General features: G+C 28.2%; 2 protein-coding genes across 3 annotated transcripts in view; one reads left to right on the top strand and one right to left on the bottom strand.

The window, feature by feature from the left end:
- Window positions 1–158: 158 nt before the first annotated feature.
- LOC107169352 (4'-phosphopantetheine phosphatase) lies at window positions 159–9,870 on the top strand. 2 transcript variants are annotated; one of them, XM_089224824.1, is made up of 13 exons: window positions 159–403; window positions 586–703; window positions 2,804–2,907; window positions 2,980–3,182; window positions 3,251–3,684; window positions 3,736–3,842; window positions 6,369–6,531; window positions 6,602–6,794; window positions 6,978–7,130; window positions 7,189–7,276; window positions 7,334–7,538; window positions 7,606–7,930; window positions 9,204–9,870. In XM_089224824.1, exons 2-13 carry the CDS (start codon window positions 607–609, stop codon window positions 9,406–9,408), a joined length of 2,277 nt encoding a protein of 758 aa, XP_089080950.1. In that variant the 5' UTR covers window positions 159–403; window positions 586–606; the 3' UTR covers window positions 9,409–9,870. The 2 variants fall into 2 exon arrangements, with proteins under 2 accessions (XP_089080950.1, XP_089080951.1); XM_089224825.1 differs by having other exon boundaries at window positions 3,251–3,624.
- The window catches only part of LOC107167113 (uncharacterized), a 152,297-nt gene continuing 135,824 nt past the window's right edge, over window positions 9,529–26,001 (bottom strand). The window contains exon 15 of the mRNA XM_089224826.1: window positions 9,529–9,768. Within this exon, the coding sequence (XP_089080952.1) occupies window positions 9,633–9,768 (136 nt within the window). The 3' untranslated portion in view covers window positions 9,529–9,632. The remainder of the gene's footprint in view (window positions 9,769–26,001) is intronic.

The following is a 26,001-nucleotide window of genomic DNA, read 5'->3' on the forward strand; positions in this document are numbered from 1 at the left end:
TTTCTGTGTTTTATGATTAGACAGCCGAGCTGGCTTATCATAGTCCGTCTTATCACAGTTTCATGAGATATGACGTCATGGATTCTACAAAAAATTTTTCCTGCTAAGAGCCATTCGTGAGCAGCTGCTGCAGCTGGCTCCACGATTTAAGATAATATTATCTATAATCGTGTTCACAATATTCTTACCTCACACTCTTGCCACTCTTATAATAATTGATTATTATTAATTTGTATTATTTGTAAAATACTTAATATTAATATTATATTGGTATGTGATAAATGATAGATTAGCCATTAGCTGTTCGTTGTGGACGTTGTGGTCTGTCCTCTGTACTCACTCCTCTGTAGACTGTAGTTCACTACTCCTGAAAAATAAATATCAAGCTCATCATTTCAAACTGGTATGTACAACTACTAACCGTAGTTCTCTAATATTGTTTTCAAAGTCCTACAATTCACATTATTATTGTACTTAACAGCATTATATTCAACAAGAATAGAGTATCTAACTGTCGTGTACGGTTGATAAAAATTAATTATTAATGGTTGTTTGTGAATATTGAAAATATTTTAATGTCAACAGATAATAACTGGATATACCAAAATGGAAGAAAAAGGAAATCCCAACAGCATTAAGCTTCCTGATACTTTGGAAGTTTTCAGGAATTTAAAAAATGCAAAACAATTTGCAATAGACATTGGTACGTTATACATTAAAACAAATTTCTATTTGCTATTTACCCCAAATTTATCCAATATACATTATGTATATACTTATTTTTCTGTAAATTGCATATTATGTTTTATTATCAGAGCCCAATTTAGGAATTTTGGGGCCCGGGTCAAATTTTTTAATGGGGCCCCAAAATTAATTATTATCTAAATTTTAAATAATCAACTTAAATTATAAATGTAGTCTTTATGCTATATAGATTTGTTATATTCAATTTATTTAAGATTATAAATCAATTATACCATAATAATAATATATTCCTAATTTTAAAACTGAAGATCGACATATATTTATTTATTTGCATTTTTTTATACTAGAACATAAAGTTCATACAATATAATGTATCGTGTATACTACACTTTTATCGCGATCGACCAACAGTCCAATAAAGATCGACTGATTGGTGACGCTTCTTAATTCCTGATTTTGATTTGTAAAAGTTTTTTAACCATTTAGAAAAAAAGTTGACAATACATTTGGTTTTGGTTATTTTCGATTGAATATTTGTAAAAAATTTGGAACGGTCGCGACGTTTAGACGCTGTTTGTAAAACCGTTTTGACGCAGCGTTTGAATGCCGCGTCTAGTGTCGACTAACCGCAAGGTCCGGACGCTGTAAGGAAAACGTACCTTAATTACTTAATAAATATTAATAAAAATGAAACGATGAAATTAAAAATATGAATATAAATAAAGAAATGTAATAAAGTGCTTTTGACCAACTTTATCTTAAAACTTATTAGCTTATGTTATCAATTAGAAAATAATTTATTATAAATTCCATTACGATACCTACGTGACTAACGAAACTACGTAACCAATAATACCATACAATTATTTCAAAATGCCACTTTAATAATTAAATATCAACAGAGGCTCGGGGCCCCAAATAATATCGGGGCCCGGGGCTGCAGCCCCCCTAGCCCCCCCCTAAGTTGGGCTCTGTTTATTATTCTTGAATCATTTTTTAGTTATCAAAGCAGCTTATATACCTACTTAATACCAAGGCATTTTGTTTTTATGGTATTGGCATGATATAATTATAGTCTTGTAGTAAATATGACTTACTTGCTTAAACTTATCAGTTATTGATATAACAGCAAAAGAATAAGTATTTTTAAGTCAGTTAATAAAATTTTATAGCATGTAAAGTAGTTTCAAAAGTATTAAACTATTTTTTTTTAATATGGTCTTATATAACCCTGAATGAAATATTATCTGCCATAAATTGTGTAAATTTAAAACTTAGTATGTTTATGTAAGCATCTACAACTATATTTCTAAAGCACCTATATCAAGCATACTAAAAAGTTAAGTGCTAAGTTTGTTCTTTAAATTATATTATTAAATATTTATAGAATAAACACTTTTTAATAAATAAATAAATTTAATTGATGTTTAATATTTTTTTACTTATTAATATTTAATCACAAATAACATAGCTACAATTTTTTAACTATGCATTACAAAATGTTAAATTAAATATTTCAACATGTTCTCAACCGATCATAATAAATACTAGATAACAATATACTTTCCCAGTACTATGAATCCATCGATTAACTATATGCCAGCACTCTTAATTCGTTATTTAATACTTTTAATCAATACTTGTATGTAATCTATTCATGGGAAGATGGTAAATACTTATTATAATATTTTAAATTGTATATTATTGTGTTATATTCGTGGTAATTTGTTAGATAGGTTTTATGATTAATATTGTAATGTAAGAGCGGTACCTATTGTAGACAAAATAAAGGAGAATAATGACAAATTTATTAAAATAGATGTGCAGTCCATATTGATAGATTTGTGTAGTCCATAGTGTCCATACTTAAAATTGTATATTCATGGATAGTTTTAAACTATTAATTTCTGTCAAAAAATATACTTTAAGTGACTGAAACCTCCTTCATATTAAATTGTAATTACTGTTTACCAGTTTAAATTTTGTCTCTAAGATATTACTATAATATTTGGTATCTTATATCCTTATTTTTTCTAATAACATAATATATTTTATTACTACGTACCAATAAAATTAAAATTGAAAATGTATATTATAGGTGGTTCACTTACAAAAATAGCATATTATTCAACAGTATCATTTAGACGAGTTTATTATGCAACTGATAACTTAAACAAAAATGATGACAAAAACAAGGATGACGTATGATATATTGTAAATAATTACTTTGATTAAATGTTAATTATACTAAATATTCACACAAATGTCTTCCAGAAAAATGATAAGTTTGTTTACACATATTCTGAACAAGCAAGGCTGCATTTTGTCAAGTTTGAAACAAAATATATTGAAAACTGTTTGGATTTTATTGGAGATAATTTAGTTAACAGCGATGAACGAAAAGGAAAAAGCATTAAAGCCACCGGAGGTGGGGCATACAAGTATAGCAAACTTATTCAAGACAAATTGGGATTAAAGTATGTATAGTTATGATTTGTTAGGTATGTTTTTATTTTTACTAACATTATCCTTACAAAAATTTCAGAGTAGATAAAGAAGATGAACTTACTTGTCTAATCACAGGATGTAATTTCTTATTGAAAAATATAAGTGATGAAGCATTTGTTTACAACCGAAATGGTAGCCCAGAATATGAATTTCAAACAGCTGACCCACATGTATTTCCTTATATGTTGGTTAACATTGGCTCAGGTGTAAGTATTTTAAAAGTGGAGTCGGATAGTTGTTACGAGCGTATTGGTGGTACAGCTACAGGAGGTGGCACATTCTGGGGCCTTGGTACACTTTTGACTAAAGCCAAATCATTCGATGAATTACTTGATCTTGCCGAAAAAGGAGATCATAGAAAGGCTGATATGCTTGTAAAAGATATATATGGTGGAGATTATGAAACTCTTGGTATGCATTCAGATTTAATTGCTTCTTCTTTTGGAAAAATATGTCCTCGTCAAAATTCAGGTACAAAGTAGAGGTGATTTCTTTTTTGATATTTATTTTTTATGTTTTCAGAAAGTGATTACAATGAAGCAGATCTGGCAAGAAGCTTACTGTTTGCAATTAGCAATGACATTGGTCAAATTGCTTGTTTATATGCAATGATGCATAATTTGAAAAAGGTATTAATTACATTTATTATACATATAAAATTAAAAAAGCGGGTAAGTCATGGATGTCGCTCTGCTGTACAGTAGGTTACTGTAATGGATGGGATTAAATTTGATTGTATACGAAAAACGATTCTGAACGGAGATGATTTGTCAATCTAGGATATATTATATTTAAATATTGTCATATATTCTATTTTGAAACAAATAAATTATTTTTCAATTAGGACACATTTTGAATAATGCATGGTTAATCAATTTTTCCAAAAACATTGCATGTAGTTATCATAATTCATAATACTTTATATTATCATAGATATACATATACCGGGTTTAAGGATAAATCGTTATCATTACGCGATTTCATAAAAATTTAAAACTCAAACGCTCAAAAAATTTTTCCTATAATGACGCTTCAAATTTTCTCTACAGCTATTTCAAGCAAAACTTATGGAAAACTTAGTGTTAAATTTTATAACCTTAGATATAAATACAAACAATATTATGAGTTTTGAACTACAAAATAATTTACAAATATTCATGGAATAGCGTTACATATAAATTGAATGCTGTTACGTTTGTGTTTGTATTAATTCTATTACTATAGTAATTCAAATATCTATTAAGCTTATTGTACCACGAGTACAGATTGTTAAATGTTCTTAATTCAAAAAAAAAAAAATATATTCATGGTTTTGATGAATTTTTGTCAATATTTAAAATTCAAATGCTAATAAAAATTTAATTTGAATTTCCGGTGGACAATTTTTTTGTGATAAAGATTGACAAATTTTTAAGGAATCTTGTATTAAATTTTCAAATCTTAGATTTAAAAAGAAATTTTTTTATGAATTTCTAGCTTAAAACAATTTGCGAATTTTTGTGATTACGTAATGTATTATGTCAAAATTCAAAATTTGAATGCTTATAAAAAAAAATTGTGACTATGAATTTATTTTATTTTTCAACTACTATTGTAAAAATATATTAAAAGCCTTGGATTAAATCTTCTTCAATATTATCTACCCAAAAAATAAATTTTTATTGATATTACTTTAAAAAAAAATTAATAATGATCGAAAATTGCATAAACCTATGAATAGTACAACATAAGTCAAAAATTTTTGAAAATTTTATGGCGGATAGAATATACTTATAAAAACATTCGGTGAAAATTTCATGTATCAATGGTCATTTTTTTAAAGTTACATCAATAATCAAAATCGATTTTGTCGAAAACTTATTGTGCGTAAAATTTCCCGTTTTTCCCTTAATTTTTAGTTTGTGTATCCCGATTATTTAGAAAAATATATAAGAATTTTTTACTTTTGATCACCAAAGTACCAACTAGATTCCTTTTCTGATTGAATAAGGTACTGAAGTCAACAATCAAAGCACTTTTACTGCCCCAAAACGAGATGACAGACACAAAAAGATATATATTCATGGTTTTGACGAATTTTTGTCAATATTTGAACTTCAAATGCTAATAAAAGATAATTGTGCCTATGTATTCTAATAATTTTTTAATCACTATAAGAATAACTTAGTAAAATTGAAAATTTTAGTTGTCTATAAATATCCCAAAAAAAGTCAAAATATTTTGAAAATTAAATCATGTAAAGAAAATGCCAATCTTAATAACTGGTTAAATTTTCAAGTATCTACTACATATACTTTAAGATTAATAACAAATATTTAAAATCATTTGAGGATGAATCGTTATCGTTATGCTATTTCGTAAAAATTTAAAATTCAAACGCACTTAAAATTTTTCCAATAATGATGCTTCGAATTTTCTCTATAGCTACTTGAAGGAAAACTTATGGAAAACTTAGTGTTGTATTTTTAATCCTTAGTTATAAACACAAAAATTTTATGATTTTTCAACTTCAAAATTACTTGCAAATATTCGCGTTTTTGACAGATTTCGTAAATTTGAATTATAAACGCTTATACAATTAGAACAACTCATAAGGAACCTTGTATTAAATGTTCATGTTTTTTTTTTTTTGGTTGTCCATCATTTTTTTACCGACACTTCAAAAAAAAATTCTCAAAAAAATGGAAAATTTCAGTGGTCTATAAATAACAAAAAAGTCGAAAATTTTTGAAAATAAACTGTATATAGATATCACTAACATTAACATTTGGTGAAAATTTCAAGTATTTACAGTGTTTAGTTTTTGAATTACAACCATATAAAAATATCGATTTGGTCGAAAACTGGGTTTGCGTAAAAATTCCCGTTTTTCTGTCATTTTTTTTTTTTTTTTTTGTTTTTCTCGATTTTTTTGAAAACTGTTGAAAAATGTTTTTGACCTCTATAATGCACCAAGGATCTTCAATTTTACATCGGAAACCACCCCCAAAGTTTGAAATTGAAGCATTATTTCGACTAGTTATGCTGTACACAGACACAAAAACAAACATAAAAAAAAAAAACACACACATCATTGTAAAATCAATACATTCATCACTTCGTTCAGAATCTAAAATATATACATAATGTCATAATGTTTAGCAATTTTTTTTTAGGTATATTTTGGTGGTTATTTTTTAAGAAATCGTTCACTCAGCATGCATACTATTTCATTTTCTATAAAATATTGGTCTAGAGGAACTGTACAAAGTTTGTTTTTGAGGCATGAAGGATATTTAGGAGCAATTGGGGCGTTTTTAAAAGGCACTGAAGAATGTGGTAATGCTATATATTGTAATATATCTGCAATTTGTTAAATACATAATTAAATATTTGGAAATATATGCAGATGGTGACAAGTTTTCATGGTTGGAAAATTATGCTGGTAGTGGAAGTAACCGTACTCAGTTATCGTTTGGCAAACGAGTAGACCAACTCGAACTTGATCGTTGGGAATCCCCTTTAACATTTTGCCCACTACTCAAAGATCCATCTAGTTACATTCCAGATACAGTTGACTTAAACTCAGATAAAGAAGCTAGGTTAGTGTTATTTTTGAAATGATTTTATCTTTTATCATGATTGAATAATTGATTATAGAATATAAATCTTAGTTGATGAAAAGTTTGTAAACTAAAAAAAAGTTAGTTAAATTAAGTCAAAGATGTTATGTAAGGATTTTAACAAGTAAATTATAAAGGATCATTAATTTAAATTATTTTCAGAGAATATTGGTTAAATTGCTTTGAAGAAAGTATAGAAAATTATGTGAATTATGCGATTGCCAGTCAACCAACTAGTGATACAGCTGAAAAACGGGCTGCCATGTTCAAGGAAAAATTTATTTCTCGGGTGCAATTGCTTAAAATAAAACCTTTGTATGTTTTTTCTTTTTTTAAATTCTTTTTATGTATATATTTTTTTTATACTATTTAGTGCTTATGGTAATTTGACTGTGAGGGGTCTTCTTGATACGATCAATCAATGTCTAAAAGAATTTGATTTTCCTGATCCGTATTTAACTGTAAGATTTTATATTTTTGAATATAACTTACAATTATACAAACAATACATATTTCAGCAAAAACAAACAGAAAATGAATATGCATTAACATGTCTTAAAGAACGATTAGAAGAATTAGATTCTTTAGATCTAGAGGAAAGACAAAAAGAACTAATCATGGGTGTCTTGGCAGGAAATACTTTTGATTGGGGTGCTAAGGAAACCGTAGCTCTAATGAAAACTGGTGAATTTGATTTTAAACAAGCAAGGAATCGAATACCTGGTAAGAATTCATAGACAAAAAATTTTTTTTTTAATTAGGTTAATTTGGTTTTTTGTATTATTTACAGCTAGACCTTGGTTAATTGACAGTCTGGATCAGTGGGTTGAAAAAATATGCTACAAGCCATACCAAAAAATTGCAATTTTCATAGATAACAGTGGTATTGATATAGTTTTGGGAATACTACCGTTGGCTAGAGAAATGCTACGTCAAGGCTCAAGATTAATACTGTGCGCCAACTCAGCTCCAGCACTTAATGATGTCACTCATTCAGAACTTGTTGTACTATTACGTCAAATTGCGACTATTTGTCCTATTATTTCTAAAGGATTAGATGAAGGCAAGTTGAAATCAATGGAGACAGCTCAAGGTGGACCATGTTTAGATCTCAGGTAAAAAATACATGTAATAATTCTTAAGAGGATGTGATACTCGCATGTGTTGTCTCCATCTTACAAGTGCGTAACATAACGATTTTTACGCTGATTTACAATTTTAAAATACTCATAACTTGTTTTAAAATTAAAATATAATAAAAAGGTATGGGGTTTTCTAGATAATAATCTTATCTTTAAATTTTATTAAAGGTCAATTTACTCTAAATTTTATACCAACAGAGTTATACGTGTTCTGCTGAGCATAAAAATTGCTGTGTTACACACTTGTAAGATGGAGACAACACATGCGGATATCACGTCCTCTAAAGAAGATATTAGGCATCAGCGCTCTTTTTGTTTTCTCTCTCTCGCCTATGCGCAATATAGCAAATTTAGGTTTAGCAGAACTATCCATGCATTATTACTTTAAATATTAAAGTGAATTCATCGATCATCTAAATTTAAGTTACTAACATTACCTGTGTATCTACATTGGCTATTTTAAGATATTTTAATTTTGATATTAAGTTATGAATGTCTGAAAATAAATCTACGATTTAAAAGTGCTTATAAATTATATAAAAATTAAAATATTGTAATGAAGCCAACATATTATAGACAAAGGAATATTCTTAGCTTAAAATTTGATAGTTGTTGAATTAACTCTAATATTAAAAGTAAAAGCACTGAGTTGATTCTGCTAAGACATACTTTTGCTATGTTGTGTGTAGGTAAGAGAGAGAAAACAAATAATACCTACGCTGACATTCTTTTAAGATTTTATTTGTAATACTATATTATTTAGGCAATTAAGATGACTTAATACCTGCATTGCAAAAACTGTTTAGCATGTGATAGAACCATTCCAGTCTATAATCTTAGTAGAAACATCAAATTTTAATACAATACAGAAGATAATATTTTATGTGTCGTAGCTTTCTATTTGTTTGATATCTTTAATAATAAAAAAGTTATAATACTTTTAAAAATCTGATATTTTCAAATTTTTCAAACTTTAATAACTTTTGATATAATTAGTCTTATTGAAAAAAAAAATTAAAACATTGTGACACTGTTAAAATTCTCCTTTTTTCATGGTGAAATTTGGTTTCTTAGTTATAGCTGTAGACTTCTCGGTTCTTTTCCACACGAAACAGTTTTTGCTATGTTACGCACTTGTAAGACGTTGACAACACATACGAGTATCACATCCTCTTAAGTAATTGTATTGGTAACTGAATTATCATGTATTTATTCAAGTATAAAGTGATTGTTCTTTGATTTTTAGTCGTTTGGAACGAGAATTGGCAAATGAATTGATTACTGTGGATTTGATTATATTGGAAGGAATGGGTAGAGCTGTACACACAAACATAGATGCTGAATTTGTGTGTGATTGTTTCAAATTGGCCATCATAAAAAACCGTTGGTTGGCTAAACGTTTAGGTGGCGACGTGTTTTCAGTTGTTTGCAAATATGAAAGTGTTGCATAACAATTTTAATTAGTTTTAAAAAAACAACATTTTATATAATTATTATTGAACAATGAATTTTCATATTACTATGATAATCTCGGTATAAATTAGTAATTAATAATTTCACATATTGTGGTATTTGGTTAAAATTAATTATTATTATTTATTATTTTCATAAATAGCATTCTTATAAATTTTATACATTTGTTGTGTATAGTAAAAGTAAATATTTTATATTCCATTCATTGGTTGACATTCAGCTCTAATGGAACTGGCCTATGAGACAAAAGTGCTGATGTAGCTGCTCTCAAACCTATAGCGACACATTCATATTGTGATTTTCCTTGTAAGACTCCGGATATGTATCCTGCGCACAGACTGAAATACAAAAAAAATATTTATATATTTATATAATGTCACATGTATCATAATATTTTGTGTATTTATTTTTCAAATCAATAAATAAGTAACTTGTTTGTATTTTATCAATATTATTGTTGTTGTCGCCTGTTGCCTGTTGGTACTTTTATTGTTATGAATAAGTTATCATTTGTTATTGTAACATTGTTTTATGAATATTAAATTATCATGAAAAATCAAAGTATTGTACCTGCCTAATAAATTAATTTGTTTCATCAACATTTTAAACATGTAAATTTGAATTTTATTTGTATTTATTTGAATACAACATAACCTACAAAGCCTTTTATAGCATTATGAAACTGTTTAAAGTATTTGTAAAGTACTGTCTAAATATTGACTCAATTTTTATTGTGAATTTAGAATGTCAAATGAAAATCCACGACTGTATAATATTTTTATGTTATAAGAGGGTCCAAAATATTATGTTGTCATAACAAGCCTATTGGTCAAAATGTCAAAGATATATAATTATTAAAAAATGATAGTATAAATGTTCTCAAACTTGTTATATTGCACTGTTCTGGTAAACTACTTATATAAAAATCCACATTGTAAATCAAAATTGCTTATAAGTATTTTTTAGATTACCTACCTACTAACATTGCAATATTTATGCAAGTGAGTTAGCTTTGAGGTATACTAATAATGTCAACTATAAAAACTGAAAATAAAACATTTTCAGTAAATTGCTTTACTTTGTAAGGTTAATATTCCAATGCCTTACATAGTTATCTAATAAATAAAATAAGTTGATGGTTTGAACTGCAAAGATATTATTAAAAATTTAATTTGTAAGATACCCAAATGTTTGGTTTAGACAATTCCAAAAATCCTTGCTAAACATAATAAATTACCTTTTCCCCTCTACTGACAAGCACAGTGTATTTTATTAAATTGTACTTTACACATAGGTAATTAGTGCAAGTTACTATAACTTGATAAGAGACTCTGCGTCTCTGCTCATATAAATGTTAAGATCATAAGACTTACAACTAATTAAATTTAGTCTACTTGTATAGTTTTTAGGTAGGTACCTAACCTAAGTTTGAAATTTGATTTTTATACGTGCCAACAAAGGTAAGTAAGTTAATGAAAACGCTGAGTTAGTTAAGTTAAATCATCGTTAATAGTTAATATTTAACAAATAATAATATATTCAACTCGAAAAGCTTAAAGCTAATAACGATGAAAATACCTATCGACTTAATAGGTAGATATAGTCAAAAGAAATTTTATAACTTAATATCTTTAAGACGTATTCAACTTTAAACAGAGCCGTCCCAAGATTTTTCGTGGTTTGCGAGGGCAAATAATGTAGTGGCCCTTTGACCATCATAATTCATAATGCGGTATGTTAAACATAAATAGTCACTAAGATTAACAAAATGTTTGCAAGTGTACTGTTATAGTAATTCAAACCTTAACCAACCAAGATCATTTAAATTCATACACTGCATTACATTTTTGATATCTGCTTAGTTCTCAATAATGTATCAAGTATCTACGATCCACCATCTACTTAAATACCTACCGAATGTACTAAAAAACACAATCTGTCCCTATTATAGATAATTATAGGCAAATAAATTGTTTATGGTTTTCGCACTAAAAATATCGTCTGCGCCGTCACCTATCGCCTACCTTAGCAAATTGAGTCTGGTTATCGCAATCGATATAAGTTATTGGAAAATTAGGTATATAGGTATATATAGTAAAATATGTGGCTGATTCAACGAAGATAATTATTGTTATTTAACATAATAAAGTTTTGTTCAGAACATTAATTTAGTCTCTTGTCGGGAAATAGCTCATTAACGGCGACAGTCCGTTATTATTAATTAGGTATTATAGGTAAGACTTTAATTAAAATATTTCAAAAATGAGGTCTTATTCTGTGATGAGGCCAGACCCAAAATTTTCCAGTTGTTCCCTTCCACATGAACGGCCTTACCTTGTTACCTTTGTTTGTACTTATGTCAATACTCAAATGTCTACCTTTAACCAAAACTGGGACCTTTCCCTTTTCCACCGATATCCATTTCCACCAAATGAGATCTACTTACCTAATTTAACCACATTTTTACCAAAACCATTTCTATACTACGCTTATATTAAAACTTTCAGTACAATAATAAGTTTATTTAACATACCTACTAATGCTGGGTTGACAAAAATGATACATTTTATTGTGTACTTTAGCTATGTATATTGCACTCATAAAAGGTATGTACAATTTTTTTTTTAATTGTAGAATACCTATCTATACTTTACGTGAGTTTTCAGATTGATATAAAAAGTAGCTATATACATATGTATATATAAATATTAAAATATATACAATACACCATCGTACATTTTATCGTATTTGATTATATGAAATACTGTGTTATAGCTTTTAATATAAGCATAGGTAGTATACAATTGTTTTGTTAAAAAAGTGGTCGGCTGCGGCACGATTGAGCATAAAACACCTTTTTCGCAACACGATTGAGCATAAAAAAACTCTGCAACGTTGCCATTTTCAATTTTGAACTGTATTATAGGTACAAAAATATTTATTTAAATAAGTTCGTTGCGAATAATTTTAAGTGGCTGTGTGAAAATTGATTCTTCAGCTTTTCTCTTGCAATTTTCTCTCAAAACTTGTGTTTCTATTTTTTCAATAGAATTTTGATCGTGTTTATGTTGTCCAGCAGTTTCAATCACTTTACGTTTATCTAAACCTGAAAACATTATTGCTGAACATTTATTATTCGTACACCTCCATCTTAAAAGATTATATTTTTTGCGCTCTCCAATTAATTTATATTTGTATAAATTCACTAAGGCCAATTCTTTGCCTCTTTCTGATAAAATAACTGTTATATCACTTTTATCCATATAAAAAAAAAAATAGAAACTATAAAAGCACTTATACGAAACGCACTATACACGACTATAGGTGATCGAACACTGATATTATTTCTTTAATAATTTTGGAATTGTATCTTAATTATCTTATATTTCCCCCCGATGCTAATAATGTCTTAAACGTCGTTTTGCTCCGGAACTAATTTATTAATCGATAACATTTTCGATAAAGCCGAAGAGCTCGGCTCACGGTTCGCATCAGATATCATAATAATTGGTGTAATAACAAGTGAAAATAATAAATTTCAAAACGTTGTGAATATGGCAACATCACATAAAATATTCTATGCTCAATCGTGTTGCTAAAAAGGTCTATGCTCAATCGTGCTTCACCGAAGTGGTCAATATCCTATTTGGTGAAAAAGGTTAGGAACACTTTTGGTGGAAACGGGCGTCGCCCCATTGACCACTGCATTAGCTAATATACCTATTACCTAATATACATGAATTGTATAATATATTTAATAATAATAATCTTTACTAACGGAAATTTAATTCCAATTTACATTTTTTCTATATAATATAATACAAAATGTTTATAGCAATAAAATTAGTCTATAATGATAGGTACCTACGAATTTATAATTTACAAAAATAATTTACAACAGTTTTAAAATTAAATCGAAAAGTATATATAAAATACAAAGTAATACATGAAAAACTTAAATGAATAATAAAAACAAAAACAAAAATCTCTATAATTTTTCATTTTATATAATATCTTAATATTTGAACAGAAAATTCTGTCAAAGACATATTAAAAAAATCAATATTTTCAACATAATTACCAGCTAACATTAGAATATTTGACGGCAAATTTGACATGTAGATATGACGTAGTACATTTTTTAAATAAGTTTTTTCCCAACAATTTTTGGCATTTATTTTAAAATGTAGGTAAGTTTTGGAGTATTTCTGGGCATTCAATCATATTATTTATTATTTAGTATTTTGTGTGGTCCATATATACATATATAATATATATATATTAGAGATGTTACGAACCATAATATATAAGGTTGAATAGAACCGGAACCGAACTTTTCTTTAAATTAACGAACTTGAACAGATCCGAACCTACACACTTTGAATCGAACCCGAATCGAACCGAACTCTTCAAATATTTTATCGAACTCGAACCGAACATTAAAAGTTAAATTGGATATTATTTTATTTAATATTTAATATTTATTTATTTATAATTTAACCACTATACCTCAGAATTATTAATACAGATTTTACTACTATTTACTTAAATACTTTAAATACTTTAATAGTTAATAATTATTATGCATATTTTTAATTTTTAATTATTAATATGGTATGATAACTGATAAGAAAAAGCGAAAACATTAATATTTAAAACAAGCAAACATTAAACAATTAATATTAATCTATTAATTATTTGATAATAATTTATAATTTTAGTCGTTACTCCATCGACTTTAATTTTTATTTCTCTGGTTCGATTATCGAACGGAACTATTAGATATTTGGTTCGGTTCGATTATTTGGGATTTCCAGTTCGGTTTTCGAACCGAACCGAACACCCAGAGTTCGGTTCGGTTCGGTTCGAAAATCGAACAGTTCGTAACATCTCTAATATATATATATATATATATATTATATATTACAAATTACAATAAAAGCTATGATATAGGTACTAAGTATTTTATTTTAATACAGTTTACCTGCTATAGCCAGAAATCTGTCATAACACTTTATATGATATATCGTTTAAAGAAAATAATTTAGTTATTTTAGTTGAAAGAAAAATTAGTTAATGCGAAAAGAATATGTCATTCAAGATGAGCGGCCGAACACCGATCTATGTATAATTTATGTTATTAGTTTCCGATTCAACTCATTAATATAATATCAAAATGATCAAATTGTAAGTATAGGTACCGCAACTTGGCAACTTACCTATATAAGTAATCTAACTAATCTAAGCCATATATTATTAACTATTGGACAATATTATTTTAATTAATTAAACTATGGTTTATGATACAATAGTTTATATATTATATTGAGTTACCAAGGGTATTATTACTCATTTATTTGTCAGATTGCCACCCAAATGATTTTGTTTTTAATATTGAATAATATCTATCTGTTTAATACATGATAATAAATAATAATAAAAAAAAAAACTCTAACACCCTGAACTTTGATGTGATGGTGATAGGGGGAGGGCCGGAGGGGGTGTTAATCCAACGACCCCCTCTGCCGCAATCACGACCGTATATTATTGTAATAAGAATGTACGGTGTTCCTAGACCTAGGTACTTATCTATGCTATTACCATGTGGAAATTGTTGAAAAGTTTTCGATGAAAATCTCATCGAATAACCTCACCCCACGGGCAGTTCTCGTTGTTCGCCCACGGCCCTACAATGAATAAAGAAGAGAATATAACGATCTTTTGATATTTTCGCAGAGACCAAACAATAAAATATAATATTGAAAAACAGTAACGTATAATATTATTATTATTATTTTGCTGTGCATTGTATTGGTAAGTAGGTAATAGCAGGTAGGTACCTTAATTTCTACAACTTTGTCCCGTAAGTTGTAAATACCAATAAATAGCTTTTATAATGGTTTCTATAATGGTAATCGCCAATCGAAAACGTACGCAGTACCCGCCAGTGAGTATAGGTGCTTTGCCCTGACCCACTATATATTGTTATTGACCAATATAACGATGTCTGGCCAATTTAAGGAATATTTTAGTAGAATTAGATTTGTCGACAACGGAACTTCGATGGAACAATATAACGCGACATTTGTCTACGTTCACCGACCATTGAATGTGTTAGCGTCGTAACGATTTATATCTTCGATTCATAGTCGAATTATCCACACGAAAATCCTGCCTCATCATCATAGTGAAATAAACATTTTAGATTCTGAACGGAGAGACCGTTTTCGTCAATCTGTCTTCCACAATCTAAATTCTAAGAAACCTGTGGTAGCTATGGATATAATATAATGGTAACCACGTATAGTGGTCACTGGTTATAAGAATCAGCCGTTTAAAGTGATCAGAAGTATTAGACGCGGTTGTAACCCTGTATGAGTGTCACGCGAGGATTTACTCATTGCGATATCCCCCGAAAAAGTGGAGATATCAAAATTCTGGTTTTAATAAGACTCACAGGGATACAAATTACGATAATTTCATATTTATGTTTATTTTTATGTTTTGGTAAAAAAGTTTAAAAAAATATATTTTTTTATTAAATTATTTCCAAAAAAATTCACTACAGCCATTTTGTAGAGTTTATTTTTCTGATAATATTGACTATCAAACATTTTATTCTCGTTGATTTCCTGCTTTTATTTTTCTTTTAGTTCCGAGAAAAATGCGAATTATTTAACACCGGTGTGTTATCAAACATGGGAAACGCTGCGCCGCCCACGAGCTTGTACGAACGGCCGAACGTTTTCAGTGTGCCTAGGTAGTAATAATCATATTTTATTTCTTCAAAACTAGAAAAAATACTAAAAATCAGGAAATTAATGAAAATAAAATTTTGAAATGTCAATATTTTCAGAAATATAAACTCTACAAAATGGCTATCTTTAATTTTTTTGGAAATAATTAGATAAAAAAATATATTTTTAAATTTTTTACCAAAACATTAAAATAAATTTAAAAATTAAATGATTGTAGTTCTTATCCCAGTGTGTCTTATAGCGAAACCAGAATTTTGATATCTCCATTATTTCGTGTGATATCGCAATGGGCGAATCCTCGCGAAACACGCTGTTTAATAATATGGGTCTACCTGTTTTTCGAATCACCACTTGTCCACTTATAGTGTTGATTTCTGGTTATGGTAATCATAATACTCTAAAATGAATAATCATAATCGGGGACAAATAATGTTTATGTTTTTTTTTATTATTATTATTATTAAGGAAAAAGCCCCGGTAACGTGACCATTATTGGCTTGTTTTTACAGATAATGATAATTAAATTAAATTGTACAAATCAATATCTTTCATAAATAAAATTATATTTTGGGTTTATGTTTTTAATATAATGTATAAGTAGGTATATATTGATAAAATTAGATAAATTCGACGCCAATATTAGTCATGGTACCTACATTTACGGGAATCTATATGGTTATTTAAAAAATTGAAGAAAAAAGTGATAAGACTGCAACTTTAGATCAAAGTTCAAGAATTTAAATATTCATTATTTAATTTCAGAAATGTAAGCACATTTTATATCAATATACAGATGAGCTGACAATTCTATAGAATTTTGACGAATCATTAACGATAATAGATTAACATGTCAGAGGTTACCGGCGAATCTTGTCCACCGACAATTGCAGCTTGAATTTTTTACGATATTCTTAATTAATTTAGTGCCCACCAACAATTTCGAATTTATATTGAACTATAATATGCACTGTCATTTAATTTCAAGACTACAATGTGTTTACATAATATTTTAGAAGCATTTGCCTCTATTGTCACTGCGTGTACATAGCTAGGATATGTTACTTAACGTCCCTATTGTTAAAAAATTGCCTCCAGAATGTTTGTCGACAGCAGCTTTTATTATTTCCGTATTATGTATAATATTTCTATATTATGCATTATAATACTATTAATTATCGTACACATGCTATGTACAATATATCGTAAGCAATGGGTTTTTATCAAAAGTTTGTTTCCAACTTTAATGCTAGGTTCGCATTACACCGTGTCGTGCCGTGTTTTGTACCTATACCTATAATATATTATTATTCAACACACGGCAACAAAATGTTGATAAAGCGATGTCACCTACAAATAATAATAATAATAATAATATATTATTCCACCACACACGTCACGGTATACGATGTAGGGAACCCAGCTTAAGATTACAATATTTCAGACCACCACCGCGCGCAGGCATAAAATATGTGCCTCGCTGGTTATCCCGAAATCGATTACTGACGATGAAAAAATTGTTCTATGGCCTTATGAAATTAAAATCAAAATACGTGAGCAGCATTGTTTCAAAATCGACGTTTGATATCGAACCGCATATTGATTTCCGTCCAATATCTACTGTAGCTCGTTAGGTGGTTATACCTATATAGGTTAGGCATACATGAAATAAATACTTTAATATACTTATTATTAACATGGGCGTGGTTTTGTTTAATTATCAAAACTCTTTATGTTTAATTTGAATTTAATAAGAGAAAGAGTACATTTTTAAGAGAAAACAATTTATATTTGATTCTTTCTTAGCTTGACATTTTATTTTACAATACATAAAAATTAAACAATTAAAATAAGAAACATGTTAGATTTATGATAGAAATAAATTAGTTTATTATGCACAATAATTGTCAATAAACATTACATCGCTATACTTGAAGCCTTGATGAATTTCAGGGAAAATTATATTTAAAAAAACCATGATTTCGGATGAAATGTTTCAAATAAAAGTAAATACTTTGAGGGGACTACAAATGTTTCTGTGGTTGCTGTAGTCCTCGTGGCTCTGTGATGCACACCACGCCCATGCTTATTAACGGAAGCTCGTGATGACATAGACGGGTGCATCGTTAGAAATGGTTTTTATTAATTAATTTTCGGATTTTGCATAGGAACTCTGAGCGGTAACGGACTGCCCACGATCAAATCAAATTTTACTTTAGAATGATTAATATCATAATATTGTGTCAATACTTTATAATCGGTGCAGTGACCGGTGAAATTAACTATCGGCGATTTATATTGGAGGAGTAATAGTTATTCCCTAAGTTAGCATATTATAACCATCTATTATAACTCCTATTTATCTGGGAAGTAAAAAAATCGCCGGGAGTATATTATTTGATACGTTTTTTTATTTTGACCAAGAAAAAGTTGTCTCGGAGATATCGCTAATTCTTCTGTTATAAATAATTTGTATACAAACCAATTTTTAACAAATTTACGTCCTTGTACAATACCTACCAATACTTATTATACGCATTATATAAAATAATAACGTAAAGGAAATAAATTGTTGGGGACAATTGTTGTAAATAGTCAAAATTAAAATTGAATTTTATTATTTATTTCTAATAAAAAAATTTAAAAAACTGTTCGTTCCATCGAAAACGGCCGGAACAAACCGATTCAGATAATTTTTGTTTAATGTTCGTAATATTTTGAATTAGGATTTTACTTAAAGACAAATTGGAAAAGATGCTCAGAAAATTGAAAAATTCTGGAAAAACTGTAAGGTTTTTTTTTAATTGGATTTTTTTATAATACATGTATAATTGTTGCCAGTGGTTAGGTATACTTAATATTATTTTTTTAGAAATACGTTTTTTGCTATTATAAATGGTTACCAATGATTTCAATTATCACAAAAAGTGACCCACCAATATGTCAATCATGTGGCACAATAATCACAATCAAACACATTTTTGAAGAATGCAGAACGTACATCAAACAAAGAGAGGATCTCAACATAAGCCATCAAATTGGAAAAAGCCTAGGCCCAAATCCTGACAATGAAACCAACACCATTGAATTCTTCAAAACAACCAAGTTACTCAAACTACTTTAGCCAACCTTTCAATGTATAAAATACCAAACAAATTAATTCTAGCTATTTCTCTTGTATTTTTTTCATTTTTTTGTTTTTTCTCTTATTTCTTTGCTCTGTTCTTTTTTATAAGTATAATTAATGTATGTTTATAGTGATTTGCTAATGACCTAGTAGTCGAAGCAGAAATTGTATAAATTTCAAGACCAATAATAAAAAAAAAAAAAAAAAAAAAAATGATTTCAATTAGTATAATAATTGTTATTATAATTGGAAATAATAATTCTGATATATTTCGGTCACTTTTTTTTTATCTGAAGTTAATAAATTTAATAACTTAAAAACTACTACAACGTTTTCAATAAAATTTATATCAATAGATTCCTTGAGACTTGGAGGGTGTTTATAAGTTATTTTTTTTATCCCTATAGGTAGTTAAAGGGTAGTCTCATACTCTCACATGAATTTATTTTCTGGTTAGGAAAAGAGAAAATGTTTTTGTTTATGTTAAGGGTGGCCATTAATTTAAAATTATACAATTATTATAAATGGTTAGGTTAGGTTAGGTTACACATTTTCATACAAATATATTTATAAAAATAAATAAATCTCTAGCTCTACCAATGTCAGGCGGGATAATAAGTATTATATAAATACATATTTTTTGTAATGATAAAATACGAGTTTTCGGTATACAAATAGGTATATTTGAGACTCATCATAGTGCCCATCACAATCTATTGTAATTATGACACATGATTGCATAAGTACCTATAATATAGGTAATAGCAACTTATAGGTACCATATCATGTACCTATATCGGCCATACTAATATTGAAACTCAAAGTTTTAATACCAAATTTCCAATGCAAACAGTGTCATACTGATCAGTAAACACTAAGTAATATCTAATTATTAATTAACTACCCATTTTGAAAATATTTATTTATAGGTAAACCTTGAATAATATTATTTATGATTTTTTTGAGTGTAATTTTTTGATTCTGAGCGGCACGAGGAATGTATTGGTTTTATAATGATGTTTATTTCTTTTTCTTTTTCTATTTTATTCTGTAAACACTTTTTCTCCATCTAAACTTGCTCAAAAGTATCAAGTGTAGCATATTTTCAGAAAGGTAATGTTCTTGAGCTGGAACTTTAGAGAGGTCATTTTTTTTTATAAGCATTTAAAGTTCAAATTTTGACTAAATACGTAAAATTTATGGCAATGTTCAAATTATCTTAGATAGAAATTTGTAAAAGTTTTTTTTTTTTTTTTTATCTAAGATTTGAAAATTTAATACAAGGCTCCTAACATATTTTTACAATAGCAGTTGAAAATTAAAAGAAATACATAGTCGCAAGTTTTTTTTACAAGCATTCATAGTTTGAATTTTGACAACATATGTAAAAATCACTAAAATTCGTAAATTATTTTAAGCTAGAAATTCATAAAAAAATTTATTTTTAAAATCTAAGATTTGAAAAATTTTAATAATCTATAATATATCCTAAACAGATAAACTGTCTCCGCTCAGAATCGTTTTTCGTATACAATGATATAATATCATTGAATTAAAATTTAATTCCATCCATTACAGTAACCTACTTGTAACCTACTGTACAGCAGAGCGACATCCACGACTTAACCGTTTTTTTTTTTTTCATTAAATATTTAAACAAAGACCTTATGCATTTTAAAACTATTTTTATCTATATGAATATTATAGCAAACTGAGCTTATATATAGAACTAAGAACCTAATTAGTAGATAAAATAATAATTTGTTAAGTGCCGCCATTCCCCACTCCGGGGCATGGCAGAAACCTACGGGTGCCCCAATAGAAATTCTGCCAAAACTCTGACCCACGTGTAAAACCAATCTACAGTTCCATAAGAACCACAGTACTACCCCCTTCCCAATGGCCTTAGTTGCCGCGGGATAATTAAAAAAAAAAAAAATTTGTTATTGACAATAGGATAAATTATAATGACATTGCATCATCAACTTTTATTAAATAAAATTATAAACAAACGAATATCATATAATAAAAAAAAAAATCAAAATTATAGCTAAAATTTAATATACGACAAAAAAAAAACTAAACATAGCATATCCACATGTTATATTTTTTTATAGTAGTTTTAATTTTAATTTGCGCCAAAAGTCGTTTATTAACACAATATGATATTTTCTACACATATTTTAATTGTATAAACTATAATAAATTATATACAGTATACAACGGGCTTGAAGCTATATGCTATGCGTAATGGTTCAAAAATAATTAATTTCCCGGTTTGGAGTTGTGTTACTTTTTAAACAATTGCCAGAGGATTAAGGAAGCTCGACGTTTTTTGCAAAAAAAAAAAAAAATTAATAAAACAAAACAGAAATGATTGTACGCTGCAATGTGTTTCAGTCGTTGTTGCTACTAAACTACACTGAAGAACAGATGACTTTTCCAAAATCTTTATTATTAATTATTATACATAAAAAAGCAACACTATGACGACCATACTAGGCAAACTAAAACCTATATAATTCGGGAGTATCGTCGCGAGAAAATGAACGAAAGAAACAAAATTATTATGTATAGATATCTCCATAAATATAACAGTCGAGATGCACGAAATTGTAAACGAAACATTTAATTCGAAGTTTAGTGAGGCATTGCCTTACTTGCCAAAAATCTATGGCGCCAAACATGCGGCATGTGGCCACCCTATTCGGCTATACTCCCAAGTGTGTTGACTGACAGGGTAATTTTAAAGGGTAGATTATTTGCCACAACGAGTAACAACCGAAGATCTAATGCAATACGCTGCTCGGTGTACCTTATAGCATATTATTATTGTTATTATTATTATTGTTATTATTATTATTATTATATACAATATAACAATGGGTATTATCGTTGATATAATAATAATATATACATATATAATAATAATCGTAATTATTATAGCAATCAGAATAATATGCAGATCAAAATAACAAACAAGATTTGAAATTCTATATTGTCCCACCGTAATCGAAAGTCTATTTCATTATTTCTTTCCGAGTTAGAGTTATGAATTTATGTATGAATACTATAATATGATATAGATACCCAAATGGAAATATGATGAAAATTATTTCTGAAAAGTTCAACTTTTAAAATACATAAGGAATACTTATTTATACGAACGAATAAAGATCGCCAACTTTAAATCGTGGATTTTGAAACTTGTGATTTAAATTCAAAAAAAAAAAAAAAAAAACATTGCAACATTTTACAAAATTTTACTTGTTGGAGTACGTGACGCGTAATGTCTACTTGATAGTTAATCGATCGTCTCGGACGAAAACGTTTCGATTCGGCGATATGACGTCATATAATATAATGATGTCTATATAGTTTCCGATAGTAATATAACACATCAGTAGTAAAAAAAATTTTATTCACTATATACACTGTACTATACACCCTGTATATTGTGCAAATAAAATCACATTATTGTTTCTGTCGAAACCATAAAATAATGATTGATAGATATTATAACATACTACTTACTTATATAATAATAATATGATCGTAAAGCGCGGATACAGATACCTATATATTATGTAATATAAGTATAATAGATTACTTAACGTCTATACAATATTATTAGACACCCACCATACGTGTTGATTATATTTTAATATGTCTACTAATGTTGATTTGCGATATAAGTTTATATGACAATATTTATGATAGGTATATCATACTTAATATCTCCATAATACATGGAGCACGATTCCCCAGCACGCTCGCCATCGTTTTAATAACCTTTGACTATGCATTCATTTAATTCAGCACTGTTAAGTAGGTACACTTTAACACCATACTTTCGTATACGTACTTATGCTGTCACATTCTGTAATCTGTACTTATGTAGCGATACAATCTTCTTTATTTAATATACGAAAACGTCAATTTTTTCACGAAATTGCTTAGTACATTATTATTTTTATTTTCAATGTAACTAGAAATTGAAATTGAATCCAGTATAGGATCATAGGCGTAAATAGGGAGGGGAATTGGGAGGGGGGATTAGCCCCCTGTCAAAATTCCTAGTCCCACATTCCCGTCAAAAGTAGTAAAATTTTTAAACCTAAATTTAAAATATCGTTTTATTTTTTTATTAATATCTTGAAAAAAATTATTTTTTTTTTGGTTATTAAACTATAATATTATTGTATGCAATGATCCCGTGTAACTGTGTAAGACGTATCTTACTATCATGTTGTGTATTTTAACAACATAAAAACTAACTACTTATAGAAGTTGTCAATAAACTAAACGATATTTTTAAAATGAAGCCACAGGAATCAACTCCAAGTAATGTTAATCCACATGATAAGACACAATTTGTTTATTAACAAAATAATAATTTATAAGTTAGGTAATAGATGCTATAATAGCATCCGAAAAAGCGTTATTGCACTTTACGGGGCTGTAGACAGTAATAGTCCACGGTAATAGATTATAAATACCTACATGGAAATACGAGTATATAGTTGAATTAGTATACAAAGTAAATATTATATATATTATATAATATTTACTATATAGGTACTATATAGTATGTGTAGCACTTATTAACTTACTATACTCATATCCAGTGTAATGTAGTATATCATTATTGTTACGGGCAACGGAGTGATCCATTAAACGTGAGACACTCATTATCATTACAGAAAAGCAGTAGGTACCTAACGTTTTGGAAATATTTCTTTTACATAATTTAAAGTCGTTAAAAATCAATATTTTTTGAAAAATAATTTTTTCTCATTAAAGTTATTTTAAGCTTTTTACTCTATTGACATGCAGTATATATTTTTCGTACTCCGAAGCAAAATATTATACTGAGTATTTTGATCTATAAAACTCAAATTTTGGACGAGTAGTATATAAGTTATAAGTATTTTGAATGTTCAGATGAACGTAGTAGTAGACCAACATTTGGAGATTACTCCTGTACCAATATACTCTTCTCATTTTAAATTTAAATACTTTATACTTATTATGCAGAAAGCATAAAAAAATTGACTTTTGTTTCTTGACTATCGAAGTACTCAAAAACATATTCTGCTTTGAAATAAGGATTTGAAAATGCAAGTTATTTTTAAAAAAAATAGTAAAAACTTATTATGTATTATGTTATTTATGTTTTCAAAAACTTTAATAGTCTATTGAAATATCGAGTGTTTTATCCTATCAAATCGATCACTCGGTATACATTGTATAATAATAAAATACATAATTTCCAAGTTTCGTATTTCTGTGGGCTGCAGCAGCACTTCCGCAGTCCCGGCGGTGTGACCGAAAATTAAACATCATTTAATAATTAATAATAATAATAAAGAAGATTCACAAATACAAAAACTTCTACCTCGAAAATGATTATTATTTAAAACGTCTGTTGACGATACTTTTTCTTCTTCGTTTTTTTCCCTTGTACAATATTGTTGCAGGTGCCCTAAGCACGAGATCGCTACACATTATATTGTCCCGTACTCCTATAGCTATATTATTTTATATTGTTATTATAATATATGTTCAAATTTTTTCCCATCTCCGACGTCTCGTCACATCCGTGACAATAGGAATAGAGAAATATAAATTATACGGTTTTTAAAATTAAAAAGAAAAAAAACGGTCGCTTATGATTTCTCTGGCACGTCATAAATCAAATGTCTGTCGGCTACAACTTTCCGCACGCGACTAATCGATAAACGTTGGTGTACAACAGTAATCCCGAGCACTAAAATGTTCATCACGATAATGGGTTTTATATGCATACAGCAGTCCTAAAAGTTTCAGTTCAATCTTTTAGAATTCATTGCGCAAAGATATTATATTTAAAACCAACCGCGAATGACAACCGTCACTACAAAAATATAAAAATTCACCAGAACGCCGCGAACACGCATAATATATGGAATACCGTAAGACTGCGTGCCAGTAAAACAGTTATTTACATTAGACACAGATGGAGTACCTATAGGTTTATAGGGCTCTAAAGAATTTTCAGTTTTAAACTCGTTTCCGAAAAAAGGGCATTTTTTAGTACACACTAGCGTGCATCTATACATTTAGGTACCTACGTATATTACCTATATATGTACATGGAAATCTATTATACACGAATACGCTTGCATGACAGTCTATAATATTATAGACATTATCTACCTATATACAATGCTATACTGATGTATTAGTATAATATCATTTTAAATATTAATAATATGTTACACACAAAATGGAAAAGTATTACACACATTGCAATAAGTATAGTAACCATGGTGCATGGACGGGACTATAGGTGTCTTATAATTTATTATGACGTACCACATGCTCACATTAGAAGGCATTGTGTGGAGATCCCTTTTTAAATGATTCCATTCGTGTTTCACATTTATGAAAATGCAAAGTACATTTATATAATAATTAAATTTCAAACAAAATACATTTTTTTCTATGATAAAATATTTTATTTTTTATCATTTACAGTGAAATCTCCTCCACATATACCTCTAAATTGCGAACATTTTTTATTTTTTTGGGATCAGACCACAGACTTCTAAAAACTGAATAGTGGACATCTCTGGGTATCGTGCAAAATCTCAATGACCTGTGTCCGATGTTTAGAGGTTCCACTGTGTATAGTTTATGGTTTTAGC

The sequence above is a fragment of the Diuraphis noxia genome, unplaced genomic scaffold (assembly GCF_037042655.1).
Source record: "Diuraphis noxia isolate RWA-SAM2 unplaced genomic scaffold, SU_Dnox_SAM2 contig0003, whole genome shotgun sequence".
In the NCBI taxonomy this organism is placed as follows: Eukaryota; Metazoa; Arthropoda; class Insecta; order Hemiptera; family Aphididae; genus Diuraphis; species Diuraphis noxia.